The sequence below is a fragment of the Akebia trifoliata genome, chromosome 4, assembly GCF_017979445.1.
Source record: "Akebia trifoliata isolate Shusen 1 chromosome 4, ASM1797944v1, whole genome shotgun sequence".
Taxonomy (NCBI): Eukaryota; Viridiplantae; Streptophyta; class Magnoliopsida; order Ranunculales; family Lardizabalaceae; genus Akebia; species Akebia trifoliata.
In genome coordinates, this window is record NC_141378.1 from 9,025,428 (window position 1) to 9,038,607 (window position 13,180).

General features: G+C 35.9%; 2 protein-coding genes across 4 annotated transcripts; one reads left to right on the top strand and one right to left on the bottom strand.

Moving 5' to 3' along the window:
• Positions 1-645: 645 nt before the first annotated feature.
• Positions 646-8,555, top strand: LOC147403579 (U1 small nuclear ribonucleoprotein 70 kDa-like). 3 transcript variants are annotated; one of them, XM_086439202.1, is made up of 11 exons: positions 646-1,010; positions 1,515-1,629; positions 1,717-1,796; positions 3,933-4,008; positions 4,116-4,180; positions 4,280-4,342; positions 6,230-6,311; positions 6,408-6,570; positions 7,053-7,130; positions 7,434-8,045; positions 8,155-8,555. In XM_086439202.1, exons 1-10 carry the CDS (start codon positions 912-914, stop codon positions 8,023-8,025), a joined length of 1,413 nt encoding a protein of 470 aa, XP_086295328.1. In that variant the 5' UTR covers positions 646-911; the 3' UTR covers positions 8,026-8,045; positions 8,155-8,555. The 3 variants fall into 3 exon arrangements, with proteins under 3 accessions (XP_086295328.1, XP_086295327.1, XP_086295326.1); XM_086439201.1 differs by having other exon boundaries at positions 651-1,010; positions 7,356-8,045; positions 8,152-8,555; XM_086439200.1 differs by having other exon boundaries at positions 653-1,010; positions 7,356-8,045.
• A 1,206-nt stretch (positions 8,556-9,761) lies between these two features.
• DUT1 (DUTP-PYROPHOSPHATASE-LIKE 1) lies at positions 9,762-10,633 on the bottom strand. The gene is made up of 3 exons (XM_086439203.1): positions 10,313-10,633; positions 10,130-10,221; positions 9,762-10,046 (listed from the first exon to the last, which is right to left on the bottom strand). Exons 1-3 carry the CDS (start codon positions 10,507-10,509, stop codon positions 9,802-9,804), a joined length of 534 nt encoding a protein of 177 aa, XP_086295329.1. The 5' UTR covers positions 10,510-10,633; the 3' UTR covers positions 9,762-9,801.
• Between the last annotated feature and the right edge of the window lie 2,547 nt (positions 10,634-13,180).

Consider the following 13,180-nt stretch of genomic DNA (forward strand, 5'->3'; position numbering starts at 1 on the left):
CACCAATAAAGAAATAACATACCCATCCTTTCAATTTTCTTATAAGATTTCTTCAAATAAATGTAAAAACAGGCGAGAGAGATGGAAGAATGAATGATTATGTTAAGGACTTCGTCAAGGTAAGGATTTTAGTTCTTGCATCTCTAATCCTTATTTCATCTCTATGGTTTGTCTCCTTGTCAAGCTCACAAGGAAAACATCTCTCCTACTTTAAAAAAAAACAAAAAAAAAAAAACAATCACCTCTGAATCTAATTATAAAAGATGTATTTTACAAAAAAATACCATTTCGTGTGCTGAATATAATGAAATTCTTAATCCGATACACTAAGCAATTTTAATTCCTAAAACATATTTTCAAGCAAGTTCATTGGTTGGTATTCTAATTTAAAGTGACGACCTTGTGATAAAAAAAGCGATGATGTCATTGATAATTATCAATGATTACGCCATTAAAAATAATGATATTTATTTTTAAATTTATCAACAAAATTGTTACTTTAAAATTAATGATTTTTATTCTTTAAATTTAGCTGCGAGATGGTCACTTTAAATTAAAATACCCACCAACAAATTCACTTGAAACATGTTTTGGGGATTAAAATGAACAGGAATTCATCTACGAATCAAACACCAGATCCATCCAAAGGTACTGTTAGTCTAACATTTCCGCTATTTGGAGAGAGAGAGAGAGAGATGAAAGGAGAGGTTGGGGTACAGTAAATAAAATAGGAAAATGGATATATGCACACTTAACTATTTTTTTTAAGACATTTCCCAAAGCCTAAAACCAGGCGCATTTTGTTCTTTCCGTCTTCGAACCAGAGATTCAAGGGATCGGTGGATGCGTTTTCTCTTCTTCGAATAAAGGAGAGTAGATATTCCAGAAACCCTAGTTTCGGTCTCTGAAAGATGGGAGATATGAACGATGCTTTCATGCGGAACCAAAACGCGGCAGTGCAGGCTCGCACCAAAGCCCAGAATCGCGCTACTGTTCTTCAATTGAAACTGGTTTGTTTGATTTTTTTTTTTCTTCTTCTCGATTTTGTACTTTTTTTTGCGTGTGCAATTATTATTTATTGATGTTTGAATTTCTTTGATAGTCTATTAGATCCACCTTTGAATGATTAACTAGGTCTCCGGTTCTTCCATTAATCCACTAAAGATCGAAGTAGTTTGTTCCTAGTCTTTCTTGATGAGATCGAGGAGAACTATCTTATTTAGAATTAGATGATGATCTGTTTATCGTTTTTCCATTTCTTAATTGTTGTGGTGAAGATTAATATGATCTTCTTCGGTTTTTGTAATAGTTTTGCCATCTCTTACTAGCTGGAATTGTTAGAGATTTTATGACCCTAGTTTATATTCAAGTATTAAATCCTGTTTGAAACACCATTTTCGGATCAAATACATTTTTTTTCTCAAAAATACTTGTTAAAATATCAAATCTTTATTCTTTTAAGTGGTCGACCGGTGAAAGCTTTGATCATGGTTTTTGGGTGGTTATATATGCAGATTGGGCAGAGTCATCCAACTGGTCTTACCTCCAACCTTCTAAAGCTGTTCGAGCCCCGACCTGCATTGGAATATAAACCACCTCCCGAGAAAAGAAAATGCCCATCTTATACAGGTGTTCATAATTTAATGGTTTCATCTTTATTTTGGTATTATTAAGGGATTGATTATAGTTCTAAGGTTGATATCTTTGTCTTTGAAGGAATGGCACAATTTGTTAGCAATTTTGCAGAGCCGGGAGAGCCTGAATATGCTCCACCTGTCAAAGAGGCTGAAACTTCGGTGAGTAAACTTGCGTAAGCCTTTATTCTATTATTTTCTTATTTTAAATGCTTAATTTCAGAAATTCATCATCGCTTCTGTTTTGTATGGGCATGATCTTCTTGATTGTTTACTTCATCTTGCGCACCCCCCCCCCCCCCTCCCAATTATTTCTTTTGATTAATGGCTGTTCCATAACATGGCCATGATGATCTGCATCATGGATGTTATTTCATTCAACAAGGCTGAAAATACCTAAGATTAGAGTGCATATACTTACAAAGTGAAGAAAAATTTCAAACCATGAGCTGCCTTGGATGTCCTCACCCTTGTACATTTATAGGTGATCATAATAATAAAAAAAATTAAGCGAAAGAAAAACTTTCCTCGTAGAACATACAAGATAATAAAGCCTTTTTGGAATATAATAATAGGTATTTCTAATATCCCAAATCATCGAGTTTGAAAATTGAAATATTCTTTTTTTACTTATAAAAAAAAAGTATTCTCTTTGGGGATTAAGAACCAAGCAAGTAATAAAAACCTTAATATGAACTTTCAATGCCTTTTTTATCATCTCGAAAGTTTTAGATTAGTGCTTCTTCTGTTTTTTTGTTTTGGATAAATGAATACTTTATTAAACAACGGACGAGTGACCTCCAAGAAGAAGAACAAATTAGGCTTAGCTACTGCCACTATAAACCAAAGCCCATTTAAAGAGGAAATCCTTGAATGGAACACCTCTAAACTCTTTAAAGTTTAAATAATTTACTCCAGAAAAACCCAAAAATACTTATGATAACCTCTTGCAGATAATGCCTATTATTCCCTTCAAAATCCCTCTCAAACCTCCTCTTTCAAAGGTCCTTGCAAATTGCAAAGATCATTTGCTCCCATAGAATCCTCTCCCTAACAAATACAATTGTGGACCTCTAGCTTTGGAATAGATGAGTCATTGATCTAGGAAAACACTAGGAAAGATTGGAAAAGAGAGAGAAAGTGCACCTAGACCATACCGACTAAAGAACAAGGGATAAGTAGATGATATACACTTTCTCCACTGGATTTTCCCTTGAAACAGGGTCAACAGAAGTAATGCTTTTGGGTCTAAGATGATCAGAGTATATAAGTAATGCTTTTGTCTTTCCAAAGTTTATTTTATGAGTTTCACATTTAGTTCCTCCTTTTCCCTTGATTACCTTCTTTGGTAACTACATATTGTTTATTTTCCATGTTACTAAGCCAGAATTTATTGGTTCTGCTAGATAGTTGTCCATTGTTTTGCTCTTAAGTAAAAGCCCAATGCCATTTGCCTCCTGTACCGTTGTATCTGGACTTGTAACATATTTCAAGCTATAAAACATCAGAGTATTAACAATATCTTGAGATTGTTGTAGATTTCATAAATAGCTTTACTACATTTGATGGCTTCTACACTCATTTGATTGGGGTATTCGTATCTGTACTTGTGTCAAATTGTGGTAAATGAAGGGTCATATCTGCTTTTCCTGATCGAGTATTTGTATCTTTATTTGTGTTTGGGCATCTTGGCTAATATCTACTGTGTTAGGCTTGGTGTATTCTTTCCAACTTATGTTTACATGATTCCTTGTAAGGAATTTGATGAAATAACTCTCAGTGAGCTATAGTTCTAAAATATCTCCATTCAGCTAATCCTAATTATCAAATTATGAATTTTTGTATAATATAAAAACATTAGAAATGAAGTAGCTTATGAAAGTGTTAGGATCATCCAATCTCTATCATTCGTGGGCCTTGATCCACTGACTTATCACTTGAATGGGATGGATCAAAGGCACAAGTAGCAGCAGTTGTATGGTAGCTGCTGACTGTATGCTTTCACTGTTTATGTAGGCTGTCTCCAAACCTTTTATGTGTTATTTTCCTTTTAGCAGTTTTGTTTCACCTTGCTAAGATGCTTTATGCCATGCTTGCTCAAAGTTCATTATATAACCTGACGCTGTGATATTGGCGCTTGCCTTGTTGTTATTGAATTCTTAGCCACTGCCCCTGTTTGACGCCTCTCATTCTCTTTTTAAAATGGGTGGATATCCCATGTTAATTGTTTTTATTGTTTATCAAGTAACCCAGGTCTGATCTCATTGCTTTTTTTCCTATACTTGTTGATGTTGATAGGCGCAAAGAAGGGCTCGAATTCACAAGCTAAGACTGGAAAAGGGAGCAAAAAAGGCTCCTGAGGAGCTTGAGAAATGTCACTTCTTCATCTTTGCTCCTAATTGTTATAATTTGAATGGTTTTGATGCATGTTGTTCTAAGCAATCTGTGGTGGCTTTGAACACATTTCAATGTTTTATGCAGATGATCCTTCTAGTGACCCAAATGTATCGGGAGATCCATACAAGACATTGTTTGTGGCAAGGCTTGTGAGTAATTTCATATTGGCTTTCATCAGGCTCGTATCATTTTATCACAAAACAAAAGTTTTGCTTCAGATGAACTTACAGGGTGATGGTCTACTGCAGAACTATGAGTCAACAGAGCACAGAATCAAAAGGGAGTTTGAAGCTTATGGTCCAATCAAGAGGGTAGGTACTTTTAGAGCATCCCCAGAGGGGCTCAGGTTATTGTCTTTTGACTTCGGTAAGAGGTTCAGTTATGTTTCATCTCTATTTATTTATTTATTTTTTTTGTCGTGGTCCCAACTCCCTCCCAAAAAAAAAGTCTCAAAATTTTGAACTCTTGAAAAATCTATTTTCTTTCATATCCTTTTTTTTTAATGCTTCCGAGTTTTCAATAAAGAAATGTGGGTATTAGCCAGTTCTTTGCAATAAAATACATATTCTCTATTGGGTAGGCTCTTACATCTAACATGGACAATGGATTAGTCTGTTTTAGTAACGGTTCTCTTTCTCACAAGTAAAAGCAATCTCAATATCCCCTTTAAATTGATCAATGAAAAAAAAAGTCCCCCATATATATTTATATCTGCTGTGTTAATATTGCAAGAACCTTGTTAGGGGATGGCCAACCGAGCGCCTTGCCTCTTGCCTAAGCGTCTAAGCGTCTGAAAACATTGGCATGGACAATATGATAATCTTTAACTTTAGAACATTCAAAGGGTCCCTATATATTGGTATGTGTTTTATTAATCTTGTAAGAACTTTGGTAACAAGGTGTTTTAAGCTGTTCTCCAGCTGATAAGTGGGTTGTAAATAAATGATCCATCACAGGAAGGGACTACATCTTAATGTGTGCCTTAGTGTGAGCACAGCCAGTGATGCACAACCCCACCTTTTCTAGCCTTTATTTCAACTTTTAAAAGGAGACTTCCGAGTATTTCCCTCTTATTGTCACAGGTGGTGGGTCAAAATGAATTGGTACATGTTTTGTCTATCTAGCAAGAATTTGGGTGAGCTGGTGTTTTTTAAGCTGTTTTCCAACTGAAAAGTCGGTTGTAAACTGATGCATCACCGGCAATAAGGTCCTTCACCTTAATGTGGGTGTTAGTGTGTGCGCTGCTAGTGATGCATGGTCCGACTTTTCTTGCCTTCATTTCAACTTTTAAAGGTAGAATGCCGAGTATTTTCCTCTTATTATCACTGGTGGTGAGATAACTGGTGTCTTTGTCGGTATTGGCAGTATGGTTTGTTTCATCTATCCTTCCTCTGATAACTCTCTGATATTGATTGCCAGAAGTTCTCCTAGGGACTTTTAGGTATTATCCTAGGCTTTTTTTGTTTTTGATAGTTTTACATTGATCAATATCCTGGGTAAGAGGAGGGTTATTCTGTTATACAATTGGTGTCTTGGCCATGTACCTTCTGCCAACCAATTGCAATGGTCGTGCTGCATCCAACATCGTAAATCGGTAAACTTTAGTGAGCAGGATAGTGATGTGTATTGCCTTTTGGCCTTCATTTTCAAGCCATATGAAAGGAGAGGGCATCAGCTTCCCTTGTTTTCTTGCGCTAGGTAAAACACAATTGGGAGTATTACCACCACCCTTTCCTGTTATTTGAATTCTGGGTACTTGAATTTATGTTTCTACTGAAAATTTTATTTTGACTTCAAAGGTCAATCGAAAATCTATCAGCAGTTCAGAGGATATCCTGGTATTTCCTATGTTATTTATAATTAATTTGCTATTTTAAGTTATTCCCTGGTAAGGGGATGGTAAATCTGTTTCACAACTGGTAAATCGGCTACATACATCTGTTTGCTGCCAAGTCTAGCTATGGTGGTGATGCATCCTGCGTGGCAAAGCTATATACACCTTAAAAGGTGAGCACGGCTAGTGAGGCATAGTGCCTGTCTGCCGTGCCATTTTAGGATCTAATATTTTGAAATTTTCTTAGGGCATACGTTAGAGTAACATCTGACAGGCTTAATCTACTAGGCTTTCATTTCATTTTTGTGTGCTGTTTAAGTTGAAGTTTCTGTTGGTAACAATAGTTATTTTTCTTCTGTCTCAGGTTCGTATGATTACAGATAAAGAAACAAATAAGCCTAGAGGCTATGCCTTCATAGAGTACTTGCACACACGAGATATGAAAGGTTCGCTACTGGATGGCTTACACATGTATCGTCTTCATTATCAATAATACTTTTTTTTTTAAAATTCTGATTATGGTTGCTGCTATGTGTTTGCAGCTGCATATAAACAAGCTGATGGAAGGAAACTGGATAATAGAAGGGTGCTTGTGGACGTTGAACGTGGTAGAACTGTTCCAAATTGGCGGCCTCGGAGACTGGGCGGTGGACTTGGATCAACCAGGGTTGGAGGTGAGGAAGTCAACCAGAAGTATTCTGGCAGGTAATTTGCTATCTTCGCCTCATTTTAATTCATAACATTTGAAAATTTTGAAGTTCAGTTGGATGAGGGGCATCCGCAACATCTTTTTTGTATGCAAAGCACAGATCGTAAGTTATATGGTAGGTATTTTAGACTGTGCAAGACTGTTCAACCAAAATTTTGAAATATATATTATGCTGAATTGCTGATGAATTTGTACTAGTAAACTTCAATGTAGCATGTAAACATTCTCAATTGTCCATATGCAACATTATAAAGCATACTTGTCTTATTCTTTTGTAATTTTTCTTTATTTGGTTTGATTTGATATATGCTTCTCTTTGGGGTATTTCCCACCCAACAATTTCAGCTGTAGGTGTCTCTGCAGCTCAGTTTAGTAGACTTGCATGTCTGACACCAATTTGCACTCGTACATTTAATGTTTTTTTTTTCTAAGTATTTAATAATAATACTTAACTGACTTGCCTTCTTTAACTGCTTAGAGAACCACAACAGATAGGTTCAGGAGGACCACCTCGATCTGAGGAGCCAAGGGCTAGAGAGGATCGTCATGTAGACCGGTAAGATCAAACGTGCTTTTATTTTTAGGTCCAGTTGATCATTGATATGTCTTCGTATCAAGTTTTTGTTATTAGTTACTTGCATTGAAATTTGTCTTGATTTAATAAAGTTAATTGGGAAAAGAAACAAATGATACAAAATCACATTGGGTTGGTCAAAACACCACTGTTATAAAAACAAATGATACATAGAATATGTGATTCTATATAAAAACTATGTTACAGGGAGAGAGAGAAATCCCGTGAAAGGGGAAGAGATAGAGATTTGGAACGTGAGAAGTCTCATGAGCGCTCACATGACAGGTCTCATGATCGTGATCTGAAAGAGGATCGACACCACAGGGATCGAGATAGGGACAGAGACAGGGACAGGGAGAGGGATCGTGGACGTGATCATGATCGAACACGGGACCGAGATCGAGGTCGTGACCATGATCGAGGCAGAGAGCGGGACCGTGAACGTGATCGTGGTCGTGACCGTGACCGTCCTCGAGAAAGAGACAGGGATCATGAACGAGGAGAACCCGATCGCAGTCGTGGGCGTTCCCGTGACAAGGAACTAGACTATGATCATGCTGAATCAAGGCACGGACGGGACCGGCATGTTGAAAGGGACAGGGATTATGATCTTGTGGAGCCTGATCATGGGTATGGGTATGAGATTCCGGAGACCGACTACAAGCATAACATAGATCAGGGCCTGTATGATCATCTTGAGCCTCAGGGTGGTGATCACGACTCCGAGATGGACCATGACCGCTATGATCATGTGGAGCCTGAGGGTCTCCGATACAGCCGTGCAATTTCTGATTCACGTGAAAGGGAGAAAACTCAAGATCGTGAATGGGATTACCAGCGCTCTGAGAGGTCCATTTCGCGTGAATACGAGCACTAGGAGGAAAATAACTCTATTTGGTAAGTTTTTATTTTTATTTTTAGGCTACGAACTCATGTTTAATCCTTAAGAACCAACAGATTGATGTTTCAGCTCTGATAACATCAATTTTATGGATGCATTTAGCAGGGGTTTTGCTGGATTGAAACCAGAGAGATTATGTAATTAATCTCACAACTGCTATCAACCTGGGTATGGAGCCTTAATCCCTTCGTTTAATTAAATAAACTGATTGGGGGTAATTTGATGGACAGCCTTTTCTGAGAATCTGTTCATCTTTGTAATTGAAGGAGCTACTAAGTTTGTGCTGGGTTTTTTTATTTTTTCTGGGACGTCTTATTTTTATTTTTTTTAAACCTTCGACTGTGGGTGAGAAGGTGGTTTTGGTTGATATTTCTTTTGTTTTGTTTTGCACTTGTTAGCTATACAACAACCCTTGGAAGGAAGGGATTGTTTTGTCACGAAGGCATCTGTTTTCCTGACAAATTTAAATTTGAGTGGCTGAAATGACTTGACTTGACTTGACTTGATGGTTGTCAAACGCACCCTCTAATTTGAATGGTTGATGTATGTCAATGGTTTGTAGTTTTAGGTAGTAGATGTAAAAATATGAAAAACAATTGGTTCCGAGAGGATCCAGTATTTGTTTGACGTGTCTACTGGATCTTGTCAATACTAATTCTAAATACATAACTTCTGGCTCTGACAGTCTCAAGTCTTACATCATAAATTGGGGGCAGACTTGGAGCCTGTCAAAGTAGTATTGTAGAAAGTAATCGGATGGAGCAAACTCACCCTATATTTCCATCCTTCATATACAAGATTGGATAAAAAACAAAATAAGAAAGACAACACAAATGGTCTTGTATACTGCATGATTTATTCTTAAATCCTTCGGGAATTTTAATGAATAAGATTATATTCTATTGAGTCAACTAGCCTTTTTAAGCCCTTGAGCTCACCTTGTGGCATCCACAAACATGATCCTATTCTTCAGGAGAGTGTAGAGGGCAAAGTTCAATGAATTTTGAATTTAAAAAAAAAAAAAAAAAATACTATTCACTGTTGAATTTCAATTTTAAGTTTGGGAATTATGTGGAAGTTTGGTTAGCCATCCTTCAAAACCTTTGATCAAGCTGTGAAATTGTTTTTTGAATTTTTTCCAGTATCAGTGAAATTTAGGGCAGGGGTGTTGGATTGCTGATGTGGTAATCTTACCATGTTAATTATTCTATTTGCATTAGATTCATCCATTTTACTCTTAAATCCTGAAAAACTATGACTTATTTGTTCTGTGGTTTATATTTCTCAGTAAAACTATGGTTACCAACTTCAGCTTTGGCAACTGTTGGGTGGATGTTCAATTCAGTTAATTCCATAATGTCATGCATAAAAATCAAGAATTTAGAAATGCTGTTTTCGGGCTTCTATCCAAAACTCACCATCTTGGTCCTTGGGATTTAAATGTTGAAGAAAATAAAATTTTTAAGGGTAAACATGTTACCATATTCACTGATTAATCAATTTACCAAATTAATTGGTTTAAGTATTCAGAGAATTTTATATATTTTTGAAAAAATTCAGATAATTTTCTGATTGTTCACAACCCAATTGTTCAATTTGAGATGGCTTGCATAATTATAATTTACTATTTTTTTTTTTTGGGTGCTAATAATCGCCTTTTTTTTCTTGCATAGAAAGAAGCTACAAATTTGCAAAAACGTAAAAAGAACATAAAACGTAAACAACAGCTTCTTTAAGATCCATAACAGAAAGTTAAACCCCAGTAGATCCAAACCCTCCAAATCCTCTCACAGTCGAATCCAAATCCTCAACCTCCAAAACCTCTGGCGTAATTATCTTCTCAATGATCAATTGAGCAATTCTATCACCAGTCTTCACCTCAAAATCAACATCAGAGTGATTGAACAATATAACCCCAACTGGTCCTCTGTAATCAGCATCGATCACACCAGCACCCACGTCTATCGAATGCTTCCATGCCAAACCCGATCGCGGCGCTACAAATTAAGACACCCATTTCAGAAAATATGATTAAAGGTTAGTGAGGGGGAGTGTAATCGATAATTTTTACAAATTTTACCAATGCGAGCATAGGTTCCTTCAGGTATGGCGATGCTTAGATCGGTAGGGATCAGAGCTTTTCCTCTAGCGGGAACTTTAGTCTCAGTCGCACTGAATTAAAATAAGGGGGGGAAAGATATAATTTTTAAACAAATTTATGAAGAAAAATAGCGAGAATTTGAACAAATGGTGGTATTGTTACCTGGAGAGATCATAACCTGCTGAAAGAGCTGAAGCCCTTGAAGGCAAAACGGCTTTTTCTGAGAGTTTTTTCACTTTCAAGAGAGGAAGGTGAAGGTTGGGAGATTCTTCTGAGATGACATTTTGTTGCGTTTTCTGAATCTTTAGTGAGGGTTCTTTGACCTCTGGGCTGTTGTTTTGGGGATCTACTTGCGCCATCTTCAGTGTTGGAGAGACAGACAGATTACAAAATTGGATTCTTGTGAGGGGAATGACTGAGGAATGATAAGGAGCTCGATCGAGTTTAAATAGAGAAAAACCCGCGAATTTGGAAATATTGGCGGTAAAATTTCGCGCCATATTGGAAATTGGAGGGAATTTAGAGAACTGAATACAGTCTTTCCATCTTCCTCAATAGGCAGTTGAGGCCTTGTTGAGGGTTAGGATTCGGATCGGGTCAATTATCAGAACTAATATCTTGAGCCGAATCGGATACAGCAAGAATGAGAATGTGCAAAATATACAAGAGGGGGTAAAAACAATGGTTTTCCAAAATATGTGAGAATGGTCTCGATGACGAGAAGATACCATCTTCACAAAAAATCAGTTCAATCTGAAATTTGTAAGTCCATCAAAAGTGATTTACAAATTATTGACAAAAATTTGACGGTCCACATTCTAAATTACTTTTGATAGAGTTAGAAGTTTCAGTTTGAACTGATTTTTTTGTAGGATGATCTTCTCATCATAGAGATCATCTTCACAAAAAATCAGTTTAATCCAAATCCTCTAACCCATATTTTGAAATTTTATTATTATTACATTGGTTTTACATATGTGGGTAATTTGGATATATCCCCCCATATGTCCCATGATCCGCTGCCAATATAAAATGGGTAATTTGGATATATCCCCCAGTTTCGATGCATATTTGATTTCCGCCCTTGGATTTTGAAATTGATGATAAAATCCTTATCCCTGTACCACATTATATCCTAAGCTGACTTACACTTATTTTAATTAAAATGATTTTACATCTTAATATATAATACAATATTTTATTTTAAAAAAAATTACTCGCTCTCTCTTTTAGGATTTTATCTATTTCTTTTTATCGAGTCAAGTTGACTCAACAAGTTTCAAGATGACTCAACAAGCTTTAAAACATAGGTTCAAAATAAATGAGTGTCTGTGATTGAAATAGCTAAACTGATTTTACAATTTATTACGAATCTCGAGTCCTTATGGTGATTGCAATTGTTTGTTTGTTTTTTTTTTTTTTTTTTTTTGTGTACTCCCATTATTGTAAAATTCGTCCGAGTCGTCTCGATATTGGAATCACCACAACGGGATATCCACTCCTCCAACTCCAATATCTACTAGTTCAGTTTATAATATTAAAAGTGACTAATATATATATTACGACCCCATTACGACTCCCTTTGCGACACACCATTTTGTCTTATATGGGTAAAAATGATTGGAATGGGCTGATTTTTTGTGAGGATGATCTCTATGGTGAGGAGATCATCCTTGCCAAAAATCAGCTCATTATGAAACTTCTAGCCCCATGTTTACAAGTTAAAAAAATTTTGACCGTACAATTTTTGTAAATCAATTTTGATGGGGTTAGAAGTTTTGGAATGGGATGATTTTTTGCCAGGATGATCCCCTCATCACAGAGATCATCCTCACAAAAAATCAGCCCATTCCAAACATTTTTACCCATATAAGACAAAATGGTGTGTCGCAAAGGGGGTCGTAATATCCTATATATATATATATTCAAAATTCATTTTAAATCAATTTAAAAGAGTTTTTCTCGTAGTTTGACCAGATGACTTGAACAAGTCAACTTGACCTTAGGACGAGTAAATAAGGTTAAAAAACCATGCCTACAACTAAAACTATCAATGGGCTGCATTGGATTTGGGCCACGTAGGGATAAATAAAAAATCAACCAAACCCCAACAATGAAACGGGGCAACCCCCATTTATAAGAAAAGAAATTGGTGAGAAGGAATGCAGCGCTGCCATGTGGTGAAAGCTCAACAATTATCCCAAAAATTGATAATCCATGAGATAGTTCGTACAAGGAAATGGTCAAATTACAATCTAATGAAACTAAACTCATAAATAGATGAGCGATATGTTTGTCATGCATGATTGATTTCTATTGTTTTCATAAAAAATATATATATTAATAATTATAATTAATTTAAGGGTATTAGAGACTCTTTGATAAGTGCTACACTAGTGCCCAATCATGGTGAAATGGACACAAGACTTTGCATGTTGTTCACCATCTCAAGCTTCATTGACAATAAAAATTAATTCATAAAATAAAAACGTAGTGAAAATAATTTTATCTTAAGTACAAAATTTAGGGTTGTCATTGGGCTACTTAAAATTGGGCTTGGTTCAACCCTAACCTGACCCTAAAGATGTGGGTTCTACCTAGACCAGCCCTATACCTCTATCAATCCTAATGGGCTTGGGTTGGAGTTGGGCCAAATAAAATGACTAGACTTCTACATTATTAATATATAATATAAAAAAAAAATGTACATCTTAATTTTTTATTTTATTTTTGTGTGTTTGATGATTATCCAATCAAATTTAAATGTATATCTTATTTAGCCTATAATGAGTACAGATGAGAGTTAAATTGTAATTATGTAATATATTTTACTTTTATTAGAAAAAATATTATCTAAGCTAAATATATTATGATTATATCTACAACATATAGTGTCAGATCAGATCGGGCTGAAATGACACCTTTAATTCCTTGGCTCAATTCGGATTTGACGAGCTGAATATAATTAAGCATGCCCCCACCTTTTGTTGGCTCAATACAAAGGGAATTGGACTAATAGGGTAATAGGCT

Excerpts from the sequence above, each read along its gene's own strand:
- DUT1 (XM_086439203.1), bottom strand. The coding sequence starts at position 10,509 with ATGGCGCAAGTAGATCCCCAAAACAACAGCCCAGAGGTCAAAGAACCC. Across the intron at positions 10,222-10,312 it reads GCAGGTTATGATCTCTCCAG|TGCGACTGAGACTAAAGTTC; the intron begins GTAACAATACCA and ends ATTTTAATTCAG. Across the intron at positions 10,047-10,129 it reads AGGAACCTATGCTCGCATTG|CGCCGCGATCGGGTTTGGCA; the intron begins GTAAAATTTGTA and ends CTTAATTTGTAG.
- LOC147403579 (XM_086439201.1), top strand. The coding sequence starts at position 912 with ATGGGAGATATGAACGATGCTTTCATGCGGAACCAAAACGCGGCAGTG. Across the intron at positions 1,797-3,932 it reads TCAAAGAGGCTGAAACTTCG|GCGCAAAGAAGGGCTCGAAT; the intron begins GTGAGTAAACTT and ends TGATGTTGATAG. Across the intron at positions 4,181-4,279 it reads CATTGTTTGTGGCAAGGCTT|AACTATGAGTCAACAGAGCA; the intron begins GTGAGTAATTTC and ends GGTCTACTGCAG.